We start from the raw sequence: 18848 nt of genomic DNA on the forward strand, positions 1-18848 counted from the left end.
GCACAACTTACATGAAATAAATCTGTGTGCTCTTCTCTTATTGATCAGCCTCCGTTAGAAGCCTCAGTTATGATTCTAAGATAGGGAGAGAGATACTTCTTTTTCTTTCTTTCATACCATTTGTCTTTAGCATCATCTACTAAAACCACTGCATTCCTCTTTTATGTACACCCCCATCCACTGCTATGGGGGTGTACATTCCCAGTGATACAGTGATGACTTCTGAAATAGCTATCCTAACTCAAAAGCCTTCCATGTCTCACCTTAATTACACACTAGGGCATGGCTACATCAGGCCACATCAACACTCAAAATATCTTTCAGGTCACAGTCTCTACCTTTGACTGGCTGTAATTTTCTCAGCCTTCCTCCCTCATCTTTAATGTGAACAGACCTTTTCTTTCTCCCATCACTTTGATCTCCAGCCCTTTGGTCTCTTGACGATTTCTTCTGCCCACATCAACTTCAGTCCCACTAATACTTGTGAATTTTCCCCTTCCTTGGCCTTTAACTAAATCTACCATCTTTTAATTCTAAAGCTGCTGAGCAAAGATGGAGTCACAAGCTACAAATCTGTGCCAATTAACCTCAGTCGCACTCTGGCAATGTAGCAATCTTTACTCATCTCATGGTGACTCATGATTGACCCTAAGCTATTCCAAACATTTTCCGTTCCTCTTAGCGTTTAACCCCATCCTCTTCCTTCTCACTGTCAGCAAGAACTCTTATACATAAATCATGCAGAATCCATCTTTCTCAGTGTAACATAAAGAAAGATTACCATCACTGATGGAACCATTATGAAAAATAGTCTGGAAGTTCTTTTAAATATTAAAAATAGAACCATCAAATGAATGATGTAGAAAATTCTCCTCTGGCTAGACATCCAAAGGAAATCACATTGCTCTCTCAAAGATGTATTTGTGTACCTCCCCTCCATTTTCATTGCAGCACTATTCACAATAGCCACGATACGGACGCAGTCTAAGAATGTGTGGTGATCAAGCTGTTGTGGGCTCTAAGTAACTCCATCTTACAAAACGGTAGCTCTCAGTAGCTCTCAGGCTGTGCTTTGCCCTGCACGATTCCATTTTATATGACAGCAATTTGTTCCATTTTGAGTGCAGATGATGAGGCAAGGGACTCTACTTCTTGTTTGTGCAAGTAAACAACCACCATCTGTCCGGCATAAACCATGGGAGAGACTGATAAATAATGTATTTCTGCAAATAAAGGATTACCACCTATGAACTCTGCAAATTAAGTCAGGAATATATGGACACATGGGTGTAGCAGAGCCATATCCCCCAAATAGGACCCATGAATCTATACAACATACCAGACCCAGGAATCATGGAACTCTCTCATGAAAAGCAAATCAAAGGAAGGACAAGAATGGATACTTCTCATTAGGATATTCAGTATTTAGAGCATCAAACCCATCATACAATCTCATTTGTATGTCGGATCTATAAGCAATCAACTTCTGACTGTGTCTCTGGCTCTCAGCTAAGCTAGTATGTTCTCTTGACCCACCTGAACTGCCATCAGACCAGTCCAGCAAGCATGGAATCAGCTTTGTGTACAAAGCAGCTGAGTTGTGACACTACCAGGCCTAACAGCTCAGTAACTAGGTTCCTACTATCTCATCTAACCACCTGTGGAAACTCCTTACTCTAGTCATCAGCCAAGACTGCTTTACGTCCTACAGCTGCTTTAACCCTTTCTTCAAAATCTCATTAGCTTTATATTTCTAAAGTGTAAGGTGTGGCCTGAGAGTTAATATTAGCAATTAAGGTTGAAAGAAACTGCAAACTGGCTCAGGTCAACCAAGGAAAATCAGTAGTACTCTGCAAATTAATGCCAAGGACATTGACATAGTTTGTGGATTTATTGGTATTCAATGAATTCTGACACTGTGGAAAGACAGTCATCTCTGTCTCTGTTTCTGCCTTAGTTTGCTCGGGACAGTATTCTACAACTTGTGAATACATTAAGTTACCAGGAAGAAAAATTGGCTATTTATTCATAAGCTTAATTATTCCTAAAACTGCTATAAAACCTCATTTACTTTCTCCACATAAAGGACTCTGCTGTCCATCACAATTTCTCTATACCTCTAGTCCCCATGGAAACGCTAATGCTATGGTTTACCGGTGCCCCATCCTCACTCCTAATATGTATCTGGTGGAAAGATAATCGCCAGTGAAATGCTGTGAAGGGGTGGGATGTTTAAGAGCAGATTAGATCATGAGAACTGGTGACCAAGGAAGTGGATTCCTGACCAGAGTGAGTTTGGGGCCCTTCTCTCTTTCACACACACAAGCTCTCTTTGCCCTTTCACCTCCCACCCTGGGATGATGAGCAAGTAGGCCCTTAACCAGGGGCCCTCCAGCTTCTAGAATGATTAGCTACCTTTCTGTTCACTGTAAACCCTCCCAGGTATAAGAGTCTGATAAAGCAGCACATGAGACTAAGCTAGCCCGAGTAAGGAGTGTCCTGGAGAGGTCCATGTGCTGGAATTTTCATGGTGCAGCTGGGAAGGGGAGTGGCGTGGTGACCAGTATTTCATTTGTGGAGGGTGTGTTCTCCACGATTGGATGTGGGACCTCATTTCTTCCTCCACCTCTTTGCTTTGTGGCTAATGATGTAATCTTTCACTTTGTTACAAGCTCCCACCAGGAAGTACCATCTCAAAGGTAGTTGAGTACCAACTCAAAGGAAGTTGTGAAGACTTCATCTACAAAGTAAGAGGAGCTGAGCTGTTTTTGTGAAAAGGTAGGATTTGGACTAATGGAAGGAGTAGGGTGACAGACAGTAAATCTTATGCTGTCTCTTAACGACATTCTTTTCAGCCTAATGAAATAATTTTATTAATGTCCAAATTTGGATTATAGAATATTGGGGGGAAATAAGAATTCAAAATAATTTCCTTGGGAAGGTAATTCCATTCCATTTCTTCATCTGAATGTTTTATATCAGTATCATAAAATACTTTCATGAATCATGATAACTCAGACATCGTTAGTCTTCCTAAAACAAAACACAAACACTGTCATAAATAATAAGCTGATATATTAGTAAAAAATATTTTGAGCACCTTGAGGGCTTATAAACAATAGAGAAATTTTAATAATAAAAGCATTGAAAGAGTGGGAGGAAAGATCTTGCAGAAGAAAGAGATCAAGTCAGTAATAACGCTGAAACATTTTTCTTAACCAGAAATGTTAAAGGACTATAAAAATGAAAAACGCAGGCTTCAGGATCCTTTATGGAAATATTAGATCCATTTAATACTCAGTGCTTATTATCACTGTATAAACAAATGAATTCACTTTCAAGACAGATTATAAATGAGTTTTAAAAATATTGTCAAAGATTGGGTGAACCACAAGTAAGCTTACTTAAAAGACAGGAAAGCACACAATTTTTTTTCTTAAAATGTGTGTTAAGAAATTTTTGGAAGCAGCTATAATAATGTATTTGGTATCATGTACTCCAAGAGTATGTTTTTCCAAGACTCAGTTTACATGTATTTATAGTCATCATATGACAACTTGTAGTGTCAAGAATTTAGCTTAATGGCAGATTTTCTACTGCTGGTGTGGAATGATGTAGGGTTAAAATGTACAACTAACTGATAAATTACTTCCCAAATCAGGGAGGGACAGCAGACCTCCCAAAGCCAGTCTTGGAAAAGGAAAACATCTGTACATTAAAAGGGATGCTAGAATCTCAAAGAAACAGTAACAGTGTTTTTTTGTAAACACTTGGTTGGAATGAAGAGTTTGGAGTAAGCTAGAAATTTTATTTACAACTGGCTAGGAGAGAGAGAGAGAGAGAGTGGAATTTATTTGTGTATCAGTGATTCTTTTTTCCTTTTTTTTTTTTTTTTTTTGTCGGTTGTGGGTCCTGAACTCTGGGCCTGAGCGCTATCCCTCAGCTCTTCAGCTCAAGGCTAGTGCTCTACCACTTGAGCCACAGCACCACTTCCAGCTTTTTCTGCTTATGTGGTGCTGAGGAATCGAACCCAGGGCCTCATGCATGCAAGGCAAGCGCTCTACCACTGAGCTACCTTCCCAGCCATATCAGTGTTTCTTAACCATGCTCCCACTAGCCAGTAACAGCTGAAGATACGATTTCAAGGTTTTGGGGGTTTGTTACAAAGCCATTAGGAATAATTACATTTCATAGCCAGGAAAATAGTAATATGATATATCTCTAGCCACTGTGTGATTTCTTTTTCCCATTTGACATTAGCTCTTCATAATCAGCTTCTGAAATCTCTAGGTATTATCATGTAAATATTATATTTCTTCCCCATCTGAATTCCGCACAGTGATCTGAGTGTCTGTCCAACCTGATGCCTGCTTTTCTCTTTAATCTTGTGTCCTCCATGCTTCCTGTTGTAAAGAGAGAAAGGCACTCCTGGTGAATATCTGTCCAGGACAGACTCGGTGGACACACGACATTGCAGCTGTCCAAGGAACTCCAAGCTTGGCTTAATGATCCATTATGAACATCTTAAAATTCCTAATCGATTTTAAACAGGAGGCCCCACATCTTCCTTTTGAGCTAGGTACTTCAAGTTCTGCCCCTAGTGCTACCCAGTGTGCTCTGTGTGTGGCCAGGTTCCCACTTTCATTCTGCAGCCCTTCATGCCAGCCTCTTTCCCACCTCCAGACCACTGTGTGCTGTATCTCCCTTCTCAAGTGCCTTGCCTCCCATTCTTTCAGGGGTGGGGAATCTCAGGCCTGCCCATGGGCTACCTAAGGCCAGTGCAAACAAGTGGTACACCTCCCAGGACAAGACCTGTATGTTTTCCATTGGTTGTTATGGCCTGTCTGTATTTTGTGTGATTCAAGAATGATGTTTTAAATATCCAAATGATCCCTGGTTAAAAAAATATATACCCCTATGTGGAGGCTAATTCTCTCAACTTTCAGTTTCACCTCAAAGGTCAACTAATCAGGCAGATCTTGCCCAGTTTCTTTATCTAAAGTGCCTCCTCTAATCACTGTCTCTCATTATGCATGTTCCAAAAGGCACTTACTACATCTATAATCATCTCATTTCTTTGTTCACTGCCACACACTTCCCCCTTTTAAATAGAAAGCAGCAGGAGAATCACTAATCTTGTCTTTCCAGGTAGCAAGTGGACACATGATCAGCGATGACAGGTTCGCTCCTTGATCAAACTATAGTCAGGTTCCTCTGAACCTTCTTCTCGACTGAGGCCTTGGCCTATAAATGTATAGATTCTCCTAAGAAAATAATTGCCTGTGCCTACATTCTCCAGCGTTTTCCCTACGTTTCCTAGTAGTAGTTTTAAAGCTTCAGATCTTACATTATGATTTTTGATACATTTGAAGTTCATTTTTTTGGTACAGGGTAAGAGATAAGGGTATAGTTTCAGCCTTCTGAATATAGATAACTTTCTAAGCAGCAAGAAGCTGTGTTTTCTCCAGGCTGTTTTGTTTTGGCTCCACTGTCTAAGAACCCAATTGCCCAGAAATAAGAGAGAACTGACAAATAAAAATGTTTCTACACAGAAAAAGAAACAAGTACTAAAGGCAACAGATAACTCATGAGACGGAAGAAAATCATGATCAGGGACTAAATGGATAAAAGATTAATACTCAGAATTAACAATGACATAAAAGAAATTTCAAGTATAAAGAAACAAATAAGTCAATTAATTAATAGGCAAATGAACTGGACAGATAGTTCTCAGAAGAAACACAACTGACAAATAGATACATGGAAATGTTTAACATCCTTAGCCACAAAGGAAATGCAAATCAAAACTACATTATGATGCCATTTTACACCAGTCAGAATAGCAATCATCAGAAAAACAACAAATGCTAGTGAAGGTCCAAAGGAAAAGGAACCATCATACACACTGGTGGGAATGTAAACTAGTGCAACCACTATGAAGATCAGTATGTAGACTTACCTTATGACCTCATCATCCCATCCATGAAGGAATATAAATCAATATATAAGAAAGATACTTGTATAACCGTGTGACTGAAACTGTTCATAACAGTAAAACTGTGGAATGGGCTAAGGTACCTGAGTCAACGAATGGAGAAGAAAAACATTTGGTATATACATACCATGGAACATTACTCATCCATAAATAAAAATAACATTATTTTCATGAAAATAGATAAAACTAGAGATCATGATATTGGTTTTCTTTTTTTTGGGGGGGGGGTCCAGTCATGGGGCCTGAACTCTGGGCCTGGGCACTGTCCCTGAGCTCTTCAGCTCAAGGCTAGTGCTCTACCACTTGAGCCACAGCACCACTTTTGGCTTTTTCTGCTTATGTGGTGCTGAGGAATTGAACCCAGGGCCTCAGGCATGCAAGGCAAGTGCTCTACCACTGAGCCACCTTTCCAGCCCCTAGGTTTCTTATATTAGCCAAATATTGTCTGTTTTCTCTTATTTGTGGAATGCAGATACACAGCATGTAGATATAAACATACCTACACACACACACACACACACACACACACACACACATCATCATCATCATCATGATTGTAACCGTGGGACGGTTCGGAGGTTATAGGAAAGGAGAGGTGACAGTGAAGGAGAATGATGAGACAAAACCTGTGAACTTATACATGGTATCCATATGTGAAAATGGTATAAGGAACCACTGAAAGCTGTTGAGCAGGAGTGGGTAAGAGGAGGAGAAAACATTGAAAGCTGTTGAGCAGTAGTGGGTAAGAGGAGGAGAAAAGGGAACAGTAAGGAAGGTTAATTTGACTAAATTATAATAAGTACATGTCAGAAACATTATGGCAACCCCCTTTGGACAATTAATATACAATCTCCTATTTGCAATAACTAGTCTATGTCTGAGACAAGCAGAAATGGTCAGATAAGTTGATGTTAAGTGAAATGAACCCATCAAGTATTCAAATGTTTTTTTCTTTCTTGCTATTGTGTCTAACATATTTATAAGATATTTCTTTGTTGCTTTGTGTGTCCCTCCCTCACAGTATAACCCCTGTTTTCACTGTATTTGATGTTGGTATAATTTGTGGAGGAGAAGGGCAAAAACAAATCGTTTAACTAGGGATACAGGTGGACCCATTGCAACAATGAGACGTACAAGTCGTTATGTTGAAAAACGAACTTTACAATGCTTGATAAGAAATTCATTCATTACCTTTGCCCGTGTAAATTGTAACCCCTCTGTACAGTATTTTCACAATTAAAAAAAAATCCACGGCGGGGGGGGGGGGGGGGAGAAGAAAGTGAAAAATGAATTACAGAAAATTAAGACCAGCTGTTCTGGGAATAAGCACCAGCGGGACATGGACAGGGTGAATAAGTGTGAATGTAATTGAAGTTATTTTATATGCATGTATGAAAGTAGAACACTGAAACCTGTTAAAATTGTTTTAAGAAGGGCAGAGGAGAGATGAAGGGGGCGGTGGAGGGATGAATGTACCAGGGTACATTGAATGGGTGTGTAGGAATGTTACAATGAAATCACTAGTATATGCTAATAAAAAAAAATCTTTGATTCTCAACACCAATCATTTCCTAGCGCCACAGTTGGAACTGCATTCTGGGAATGACCCCCCACAAACAAGCCTGCTTGAAAATATCCTTAATCTGCCAATATAATTCATTGCTTATTCTAGCCAAGGGTTGAAGATGGCCCCTGACCATTTCCACAGCATTTACGAAAAGGAGCCTTATTACTTTGAATCCATCTTCTGAACCTTTGAGATATACCAGTATTTCCTACAACTCACTGTCTTTCTTAGGGACCTGAAAGTCATTTCTTTGTCATGTAATCACCAGAAAGCATAGCTGCAGTCTGGTCTCTCAAGCTCTCTGAAGGAACTGAGTCTTAACTCCCTCCATTTCCAGCTAGCAGACGCAGCTGGCCTCAGGACATTTACACTGACCATTCCTGTGTCACCTGTCCTTCTCTGAGCTATCCAGTCCCCTCTATTCTCATTCTCTTTATTTTCATTCTCCTATTTTCACATCTAGTAATCTTTGTACAAACTGCAATGAGTGCACCACACACACACACACACACACACACACACACACACACACACAATCAGTGTTTTATAGATCAAAATTTGTCCTTACAACTTTCATGTCTTGCTTTAATTCTGACCACAGCCTCTGACACATGGTAAATGCTCAACATTAAGTCATTGCAGGAATAAAAAAAAAAAATTAGTAACAGTAATAAAGACTGCTTCATCAATTTTCTTGGAGGATTTTCTTTTTCTTTTCCTAAAGTCAGCAGGCTTCAAGGGTATTTTATCCATTACAATTTATCATCATTTTCTAGAGCTTTTTTTCTCCACAGAGTTCCTATTTATCTGAGATAGGATACTAAGAATGGGACAATTATATATGTGTATTTTGTCAGTATTGCTGCCTTTCGGTAGATTTATGATCCAAAAAAAAGAACTTGAATCCCTAAACCAAGGAAAATGTACATACAACTCTATGAATAAATTCTAGCACAACTTGGAAGGAAGGTAAGGATAGGAATTAACAGAAAAATGAGGACAATTTCAGAGAAACATAGCTTTAGGTTAAAGGAGCCATAATAGCTGCTGTCTGATGCTTACAGAGCTGTGGTAAGATTAACACATAACAAACATGATAATAATGTAAAACAGCACAGACCTCTTCTGGCAAATAGCTAGGCATCAAGTCTTTTGGCCATAAAAATACATTTATTGACGTATATCACTTAGTGCTTAATTCAAAGGAAATGTTAATTGAGGCAATACATGGAAAGGTTTGTTACATTTTTTTTTTACTAAAAATATTTACCAGCATGGTTTATACTAGCAGGAAACTGAAAACAAACTGAAGATCCAAATTTAAAGGACTAGTCAGATAAATTCTAACTCATCCGACTGTATATTTTATGAGAGGAAAGAGTCAGGCTGCATGGTGTCAACACTGGGGACCATTGCTACATGCAACGCCAGGACAGCAGCAAGAGAAATCAGTGGAAAATATATATACATATAAAAGTGTGTGTGTATATGTATTTATACACATAAAAGTAAAAGCTAAGTAAAACTAGAATATGGAAAATTATCAGTTGGTAGCTTATTCAGAAGCTAGATCTATGAGTGGTATTTTTAATCTCTCCATTTTATACACTTTTATTAATGTTAATATTTAATTATGAAAATATATTTTACATGTTATCAAAAGGGAACATTATTTTTGTCACTTAGTTTATCTATCCATCTATCCATCTGTCTATTCATCTATCTATCTATCTATCTATCTATCTATCTATCTATCTATCTATCTATCTATCTATCTATCTATCTATCTATCTATCTTGAACTCAAGGCCTGGCTTTTTCACTTGAGGCTAACACTCCACAACTTGGACCACACCTCCACTTTGATTTTTTTTTCTTTTCCTTTTTGGTGGTTAATTGAAGATATGAGTCTCCTGGACTTTCCTTTCCTGCCTAGATTGGCTTCACACTTTGATCCTCAGATCTCTGCCTCTTCAGGAGCCAAGGTGTGAACCACAGGCTCATGGTTTGTCACTTATTTTCTTAACAAATAGGTTTCTGAAAAGTTTCTTTCCAAAAAGTTAAGTTTAAAAATCACATAAAGTTTAAAATCATTAATTAATTCATTTTCCAAGAAAGGTGTACATTTTAATTTTTAAGTTGTTAGTTAAAAAGGAAACAAAACAAGAAAACATAAGGCCAAGCAATCTGGAAAAAGCTATTTTTCCCAAAAACAAAACAACAAATTTATGCCCAAAGAAATGTAGCAAATTTTAGACATTAGTTAATTCCAAAGCAAGCACGAACAAACAAACATAGTGGCTTGGTACTCACCGGTATGCAATACTCCACCATCGGGTAATGTAATTTGTGACCTTTCGCTGTCCGACCAGAAAAAAAGCAACTTTGGCAGACATCATAGTTAAAATGTTTTAGGCTTCTATACCTAGAGGGGGGGAAAAATCACTGGCTTCAATTCTTGTTACTTAGTCCAAATCAATCATTTGTGGTAAGGAATTTCATTCATTTAGATTGCCCAGAGAATAAAAGGTATATTTGCCTCAAGTATGGAATTTGCTCAGTAGTCCAGTTCCAAGTTAGGAACAAAGAGAAGCCATGTCTCCAACGTGGGGAGGATGAAAAGGTAAAATTTTGTAGCTTCAGTTTCTAAAATGCATTCCCATTTGTTCAGACATGATGAGGGGACACATGTCTGAGTCAGAAGACATTATGTGATGCTTAGGAACAGACCAGGATGGAGGGACAGTAATGGGTCTCGGAGTGCCCTTGGCACTGCGCCCGCAGGAAAGGTCACTCACTAACCCTCAAATTCACTGAGCTGACTATGAAGTAGACATTTGTGACCTTGATGAAAGCATATCCACATGTAGTAAACATCCCTTGGATCTCAGATTTCATTAAAATTTAATTTAGAAGTAATTAGTAAAAAACTAGTCGTATTATAAAAGATAGATATCTCACATGAAAGTATGAATGTACTTTAGAACATATACTTTATATACATAGTATTTAACGTATATATAGTTTACATATATAGCATATATAATATACAAAGGGAAGGAGGGAGGGAAGTAGAGGGGGAAGATGAGAGGCAAGGATGGAGGGAGGGAAGAAGGGAAAGAAAGGATGAGGAGGATGAGGTGGTAGTGGTGGTGGTCGTTGTCATCTGGGGACAAACCCTGCCCACAGACCCGACATTCTGATTTTGAAATGTTAAGGACAAACCAGCAGCACTTCTCTTCACAACAAACCTGGCAGAAGTAATCTCATTTCTTGTCAGCTCATCTTTAAACAGTATTTCCTGCTTACTGGGTTGGATACTAAAGACTTACAAGGTTCACCAAATTCTAGCAAGCCTGTATGCCTACAACTCATCATGCAATTATGCTGCATGAGCATTTCTAGGACCTAACTACATTGAAGTTCATTTAAAGAAAAAAAAAGGAAGAAAGAAAGAAAAATAACGCTTTGGTGTTTTTTTAAAAATCAAAGTAATATAAATAATAATGATGATAATAGTAGTGGAATAAGTTCCCATAGTGACTGTAAGAAGGAATTTTATTCTTAGAGTAATGGGATATGATGAGCATGCCTTATATTTAGGAGACAAATCCTCAAAGGGAATAAATGAGGAGGGACTACAAATAAAAGCACAAGACCCCACAAGGAGAGAAGAACACGCGCACTGCCAGCACCAGAAGGGCTTCGTACCTGAATCCAACAATCGGACATTCTTTACAGATGTTGCACTTGGCCTGATGTTTTGCAGTCTCAGCTGCTGCCACTCGATGCAGGACCGGCAGCCACACCATGGACTGTGGCTCCAAACGCATCCAGTCTATAAACTCTTTCACGCTGATTTCTGGCTTGTTGTTATTCTGATTTAAAAACAAATATATATTTAAAGAAACTATGAAGTGAAGACTCACTACTAACTTTACCAACTTGAAGGCCATTTTCTAAACCAAGCCAAGTGATGGTGGCTCATACTTGTAATTCTGGCTGAAATCTGAGGATCATTGTTCAAAGCCAATCTAGGCAGGAAAGTCCATGAGACTCCTACCTCCAATTAACACCAAAAAACAACAAGTAGAACGATGGCTCTACTGGTAGAGGACCAGTAAAGAAAGAAAAGAAAAGAAAACCTCACCCAAAGATGTTATTTTGTCACATACCATTTTGGAGCATCACATTAGGAAGGCGATTTGCTTTGAATGCACTATGTAAAACTCACAAGTTTATCATGATAAACCATATGAGACTTGCCATTTCTGAGCTCTCCCTCTCCCCCCTTCCCCTTCCTTTCAGTGTTTGTGTCAAAAATCTCACTTTGTAGGCCAGGTTGGCCCTGAACGCAATCTTCCTGCTCCACTCTCCACAGTACTAAGATCTTAGGTTTCTTAGGCATCAGGCATCTGTCACCATGCCCAGACAGACACTTAATTCCTCTTTGAATCCTAATTCTGAGTAATTTCTATATGTACAGAGTTAAATCTCCACCATCACTCTCCTGCTGTTTTTGAGGTCATTCAGTGAGCCAACATATGTGACTATAAATCATATTTGGGGGAAAAAAGTCATTGGGTATTTTTTTTATTTCTAAAATAAGAAAAAGGTCCATTACAAAATGTAATAACCCATGACATCGATTCTCCTCAAAGATACAGTGTGAGCAATTTTTTTTCTCAGCAGTGATAAATCATGGGGCTGTGCTCTGGCCAAATATCTGTAGGTTGTACTTTATGCATATGTATGACATCAGTAATATTTATAAAGTGTCTTCATAGTGTGAGCATTAAAAAGAAAACTACTTTCCCAGGTGAAAATGAGCAACTCAGACTGGTATAAAACTTTTCAAATCATTCTCCCTTTGGGTATACATTCTTAAAGAAAAGTTTGCTAATTTGATTGTGTGTGTGTGTGTATGTATATATGCACACATACACACACCTACAAAGAGCACCAAGATATTTTAATTCATTTATTTAGCAAATATTTGAGGTATTATACACATATTAACATTTAACCCCCAAGGGGATGGATGCCATGAGTGGGTGGGGGTGGGGATGGAAGGGGAGTAAGTAGGTTAAGAGGGTGAGTTCCTCATGGCTGAGATTGGCATCCTTTAGCAGGGATCTAGGATATCTGACTTATACCTTCCCCATGTGAGAACACAGTAAGGAAGTACTGCCCATGCAGCGGACCCTCGCCAGACACCAGCTCTGAGGGCAGATCTTGACTGAGTGGACTTTGCAGCCTCTAGAGCTGAAGACTGTGTTTCATCAGGAATACATAAACCACACTGCTTACGATGTGTTGTGTTAGCAGCCTGAGCTAAGATTGGACAGAAAAGAAGCTAAGACTCAGCTCTTGTCTTCATGGAGGCAAGGAGGCTGCAATAGCAATTAATTATCTAACTTAACATGAAATCTGAACTATCATGAGGAGGAGAAGGAAGACAGAGATGATGTTAAGCTGAATAGAAGAGGGAGACATTCATCTGAAGAAGTAAGAGAAGGATGTTGACAGGATCTGAGAGATAAGCTAACATCTCAAGATTCAGTAGGATGAGTGGAAGAAGAGAGCTTGTACATGGAAGAGCAGGAAGAACATTCTAGGGAGAAGACACATGTTCAAGGGCACTGAGTCAGGAATCCAGGAACTAAATCAGTAGAGTTGGGAAGGAGAGGGAAGAATGGCAAGATGGCAGAGGAAGGGCCAGGTGCAGCTATTTAACTCCTATTTAAAAAAATGTAAGTGTCGCTGTAGGTGTCAGTATTCCTTGACTCAATGTGCCTTAAAACAATAAAATACGAACATCCTGGGAGTGTGCCCAAAGTCCTCCACGATTTGGTTCCAGTCCAAGGTGTTCATTCCCTCTCTTGGAATGTCACCAGAATCCTTTCATAATCCATCCTGTACGCCAAGGATGCCTGGGTTTACCTGCTGGAAGCAGCTGCGGACACTAGGCTCAATATTACTTCCTCCAAATGCGGCGACTTCTCCCAGCTGCCGAGGAATCTGGATGGCATCATGAAGTAACAGGCCAAGCTGGCGCTGGTCACACATCTCTGTCGGCCCCGCCACCTCCTTAAAGAGAACTAGTAAGAGGGAGAGGCAAGTGGTTAACTTCCACCTGCCCAGAGCATTCTTTCATTCAAAGCACATCTTCAGTAATGTGGATTGCACTGTATATCTTAAAAAAAAAAAAAGAACACCACAAAAGCCAGGCCCTGGTGGTTTACGCCTGCAATCCTAGCTATTCAGGAGCCTGAGATCTGAGGATGGCGGTTCAAAGCCAGCCCGGGCAGGAAAGTCTGTGAGACTCTTTTTTTTTTTTTGGGTCCAGTCGTGGGGCCTGAACTCTGGGCCTGGGCGCTGTCCCTCAGCTCTTCAGCTCAAGACTAGTGCTCAATCACTTGAGCCACAGCGCCACTTCCGGCTTTTTTCTTTTTGCTTATATGGTGCTGAGGAATTGAACCCAGGGCCTCAGGCATGCAAGGCAAGTGCTCTACCACTGAGCCACTTTCCCAGCCCTCTTATCTCCAATAAAACCACTCAGAAAACCAGAAGTGGCACAGTAGCTCAAGTGGTAGAGTGCTAGCCTTGAGCTGAAGAGCTGAGGGACAGCGCCCAGGCCCAGAGTTCAAGCCCCATGAACGACCAAAAAAAAAAAAAAAAGACCACCACCATATTCACCATGAAAGAATCCATAGGTGTATATCAATACATAAAGACAGATCAATACAAACTTCCTTTTGGGGTGTGTGTGCTGATGCTGGGGCTTGAACTCAGAGTCCTATGAACTAGCCTGACTTTTATTGCTCAGGGCTGGAGCTCCACCATTTGAACCACACCTTCACTTTTGACTTTTTTGTGGGTTTAAAACAAGAATCTGACACTTTTCTGCCTAGGCCAGCTTTGAACCTTGATCCTCAGATCTCAGCCTCCTGAGTAGCTGTGGTGACAGGCATGAAATATTGGTGCCTAGCTACAATTTCCTTTCCAAACAATACAATAAATGCACATGGGTTAATTTTTTATGGTCTCAACAAGAGATGCCCTTGAGAAAAAAGAATGAGCCAAAACAAAGCTTCATGATTTATCAAGGGAATGAAAGTTCTTTAAGTAGTGTACCTTAAAATTTTAATGATTTACCAACTTTGTTTCCTGCTAAATTCAATATTCTATTATATATTATAGCTTTCTAAAAATATTTATGTGCTCATGCCTATTTGTATAGGAAACACTAAAAAATAAGGAGGTATGTCCTTTTCCTTTTTAGGGTAAGTCTCTCATTCCTTATTATATATAATGATTAATTATATATAATTAGTTAAATATGAAAAATTATATACAAATAATCAATTATGTATAAATGAGCTGTTTTCTATCATTCAAGGAGACTTTTTCCCCCAAATTTAAAAACATTAAAAAGTTGTGCATCCTTTCTTTCTTCAGCTTTTGTAATTACAAACAACCAAAAAGCCCCACAAAACCCAAAAACCTACACTTTTCTGTTTTCTAGGTTTCATAAATCATTGAAATTAACCCTCTCCTTCCAGCACTGATTTATTTTTTTATTCACTTACATACTGTGCTGTCAAAAGATTAAATTTGTTATAATGTTTCCAACAATAAAGTTAATGCAGTAGGATAAGTTACTTTTGGAACAGGGAGAAACTTCAAATATAAATAATCCATTGCATTAGAGAAATTAATAATCTTTAAAAAAGAGTGTTCAAGGTCTAATCATTTAAAAGCACACGCAATCTAAATGCTCTTCATGTGATTTAAAAAAAATCTATTTGACAATAATGCCTGATAAGTGACTAACAGACAAACATGTATTAATGATGCTAGATCTAATGCTGACGACAGTGACATTTCAAACAACTGAACCAAGCTCAGTGATAGACGGTCATTATAATGAAATATATTTTTAATCATAAGCATACATGGGAAGAGCAAACTCAATCAAGATTAATTTAATTTTTATTACCATTCATTCACTTAGATATGCTTAGTGTTCCACTTGTTTCTTTTCATTATTTAAGAATAAGTCTATGATCAGCCAAAATGTATCTATCCATGCATCTTATTATGGTGCTCATTGTCAGTGCATTCCTGGAATGTGGTTTGCTCAATAAATCCAGAGTTGATACACAAGCACAATAATCAGTACAGAGCAACTGTTCACACTTTCAGATTAACCATGCTCAACTTCTTCTCTACACTGAGGGACATAGTTATGTGGTCAGGCCACACAGAAGGTAAGACTACTCACACCATGTAAAAACAGAAGTGTTTCCTTGCACATTGAGATATACAGTACCTCTAAATTCTTATCGAAGTTACAATTTTAAAACATGATAGTCAGATTGAAAAAGGCAGACAGATCAAAAGAATGGGTTATCGGGAGAAATCATATCTCAAACCCAGATTCCAAAAAATTAGCACAAAAGAGGTCCAAAGTGGCCTCTTGAAAGAATGCTCTGTTAATCTGCTTTTGGCAAGGCCAAAAGGCCATTCAGTGGTAAGCACAAGGAGCAGGGAAGATCAGAGCAGACTTCAGGCTGTCCTCAGGAAGTCACTGAGAGAGAGTGAGCTGTCACTGGCCAGAAGATATTGACTTTGGAAACTGCAAAATCAATGTTCACACACATTCCAATTGACCCCCAAATGGCACCTCTGCCATTGAGTTTGAAGAGCAAATTGCCTTGAATATTAATCCTAACGAAGGAAATCATGAGGTGATCTGTTATCACTGGGGAAATCAAAAAGTGGAATCTGAGTTGCTCAGGGCCTGCATGCAAAAGTAAAAGCAAAACGTGGGGCATTTCACCTCCCAGTATCCAAGTAAAGATTTAGATTAAAGATGGCAACCTAGGAGAGTTCTTATTTAATTAAGTTCTTAAAATAGCACATGTTGTGGGTTAAACTATATAGCAGGAAATTTCATTGTAAGGAGCCTCTGCTTCCCCTGATCATTTAATGCTGTATTATGGACAGAGCAGGCTTTGTGCCTGAATTTGCATTTCTTTCCAAGTAAGTTCAGAGCCATGACTGTTACCTTCAGAGAATCCCAATTCTTTCGGGAGCACGTGAAAACCTCAAAGCATAGATGATGAAAAATGCCTTTTCTAATTTTGGAACGCTGATGCTCTCATTAACACTTTTCTCTCCCAATCATGGTAGAAATGGTAACTTTTCAGCTTTGGAAAGTTTGAAATTTCTTGACTGTGATACAGAAGACTATCTGATTTCTGGATAAGGTACCACAAAACAAAAACTTTATGCAATTTATTTTTATTTTTCCACATGGCTTCCTAGGTTCTTACTCCATCAAAGCTCCCCAACTCTTAATCTTATGATCAGCTTTTCCTTTTCACACACAAATCTACATCCTCTTTTTCACTGACATTCTTGTCAAACTATGCAAAGAAAATCAAGCCACGGTGTTCTTTACTTGAAACTCAAAATTAAGTGATCACAGACATCCTAATTCCTTAGCACTGGCCCAGTTTTGAAAATGTATGCAAGTTCCCCTCAGACTCAAAAATCAGCTCAGTGATAGAACCTGTGCTCCATCACTCTGTGTGTGTGTGTGTGTGTGTGTGTGTGTGTGTGTGTGTGTGTGTGTGTGTGTGTGTGTGAGTGTGTTTGTGTAAAATTGTTGGGAGAAGGAAGGATATTGTTTTCTGGGTACTGGGAATGGAACCCAGGGCCTTGTGCCTACTGGGCATGTGCTATATTGCTGAGCTGCAACCACAGCCCCTCCTTTTGTTTTATGACACCCCATCATGTATGAGATGCACCTCTCCTCTAATGCACACATTTAATCAACTGGGTTTAAACATGGTGGCATCAGATAGGCCACGTTTTACCAACAAAATTTTATCCAAAGACAAATGCTGACAGTTAAGAATGGAGACTGCAGTAATTATTAACGGGGATGGCACGTTGAAAAATAGGAACTTTAACTCTTTTCTAAGGAGACATTATTAGCTTCATTTTTCAGTGGAAGAAAATGCTCTAAATTTCAGCTTCCTACAGGATAAAAGGGGAGTAAGTCACTCCTTGGCTAGCCAGGGGTTAACTCCTTGCTAAAGGATTGAGAAACCTGCTCAACACCCCAAGCCACGATGCAGTGGACATTTAAAGGGGACCCTCTTCACTCTTATGCACATGACCTTTCCAATACCAGCTTAGCTTCCATCAACTCACAGCCGAAGGGGGCATGATTAGTTTATTTGATGATAATGAATGAACAAAGAAAATTAAAAGCATTCATCATCTTATTTTGCTGCAACTATAAAATATAACTATTTAGAAAGAGCACATCTGTGAATCACATTTGTAACCCTGGAGACTGAGACCCAGAGGATCTCTGCTTGAAGCCAGCCCAGGCAGAAAACTCAGTGAGACTCTGTCTCTAAAGTAACCAGCAAAAAGAAGAACTGAGGGTGTGGCTCACGTGGTACAGCACCAGGAGCATGCAAGCTGCATTAGTTTCAGACAGGTCCTGAGTTCAAACCCCAGTGTCACCAAAAAAGCAAAAATAAGGATATAAATAAGAAGGAAAAAAAGAAAGAATCAGCATTTGCCTATATCCATAAGAGCTGTCATCCACCTTTAAGGCTAAACAACGCACATGTACAGAAGCAGGGAACATAGCCTAGTTATAATCACCAAGGATCCCGCTCTAGCCCCATGAGTTTGTGGACCCTCAGCCTTTGACTGGACTTTCTATCTAGTTCAGCATCAATGTTTCCAGCTAGATGACGAGAATCATAATACCTACATTGTGGGAAAATTATTCTAAAAATCAAATGAGATAAAAATGTGTCATTAGTTCCCACTCCATCGAAGCAGCTGGCGCTCAGGGTCCTGGAATCCACTTTTCACTCACCCACATGTGTCAAAAAATACCATCATCTGTGCAACTTAATACATACATAGCAGGGATTTTAAAAGTGTGATGTGTTATTGGCAAATCAAGTGAACTAAGTTCCCAATGAATTGCTATGATCGTTACAACTACTAAAAAATACTGTTAGTTACAAAAAATACTGTTAGTTAAGGTCATACATACATCTGTATTTTTCTTCTAAGAGACCTTTGGAGAGAGACATCAATCCAATCTTCAAACTCTGCACTCTAATTTTTCCAGTCCGGCCCCTGAAATTATAAGAATCTCAGTCTGTTAGATGCATTTAAAAGGGAATAAAGTATACTAAATACTTATTTTCTTGAAAGCAAATCATTGAATAATAACCACATCTTC

The 18848-nt window shown here is 39.0% G+C and overlaps 1 protein-coding gene across 10 annotated transcripts in view; it reads right to left on the reverse strand.

Moving 5' to 3' along the window:
* Utrn (utrophin) overlaps positions 1-18848 on the reverse strand; it is a 427285-nt gene that overhangs the window by 37409 nt on the left and 371028 nt on the right. For all 10 annotated transcript variants that reach the window (XM_070010729.1, XM_070010724.1, XM_070010730.1 and 7 more), the window contains 4 exons: positions 18657-18742; positions 13505-13662; positions 11273-11439; positions 9875-9986 (listed from right to left, as the gene is read on the reverse strand). In XM_070010729.1, the coding sequence (XP_069866830.1) occupies positions 9875-9986; positions 11273-11439; positions 13505-13662; positions 18657-18742 (523 nt within the window). The remainder of the gene's footprint in view (positions 1-9874; positions 9987-11272; positions 11440-13504; positions 13663-18656; positions 18743-18848) is intronic.

The sequence above is a fragment of the Dipodomys merriami genome, unplaced genomic scaffold (genome assembly GCF_024711535.1).
Source record: "Dipodomys merriami isolate MVZ:Mamm:240054 unplaced genomic scaffold, mDipMer1.0.p SCAF_8, whole genome shotgun sequence".
NCBI lineage: Eukaryota > Metazoa > Chordata > Mammalia > Rodentia > Heteromyidae > Dipodomys > Dipodomys merriami.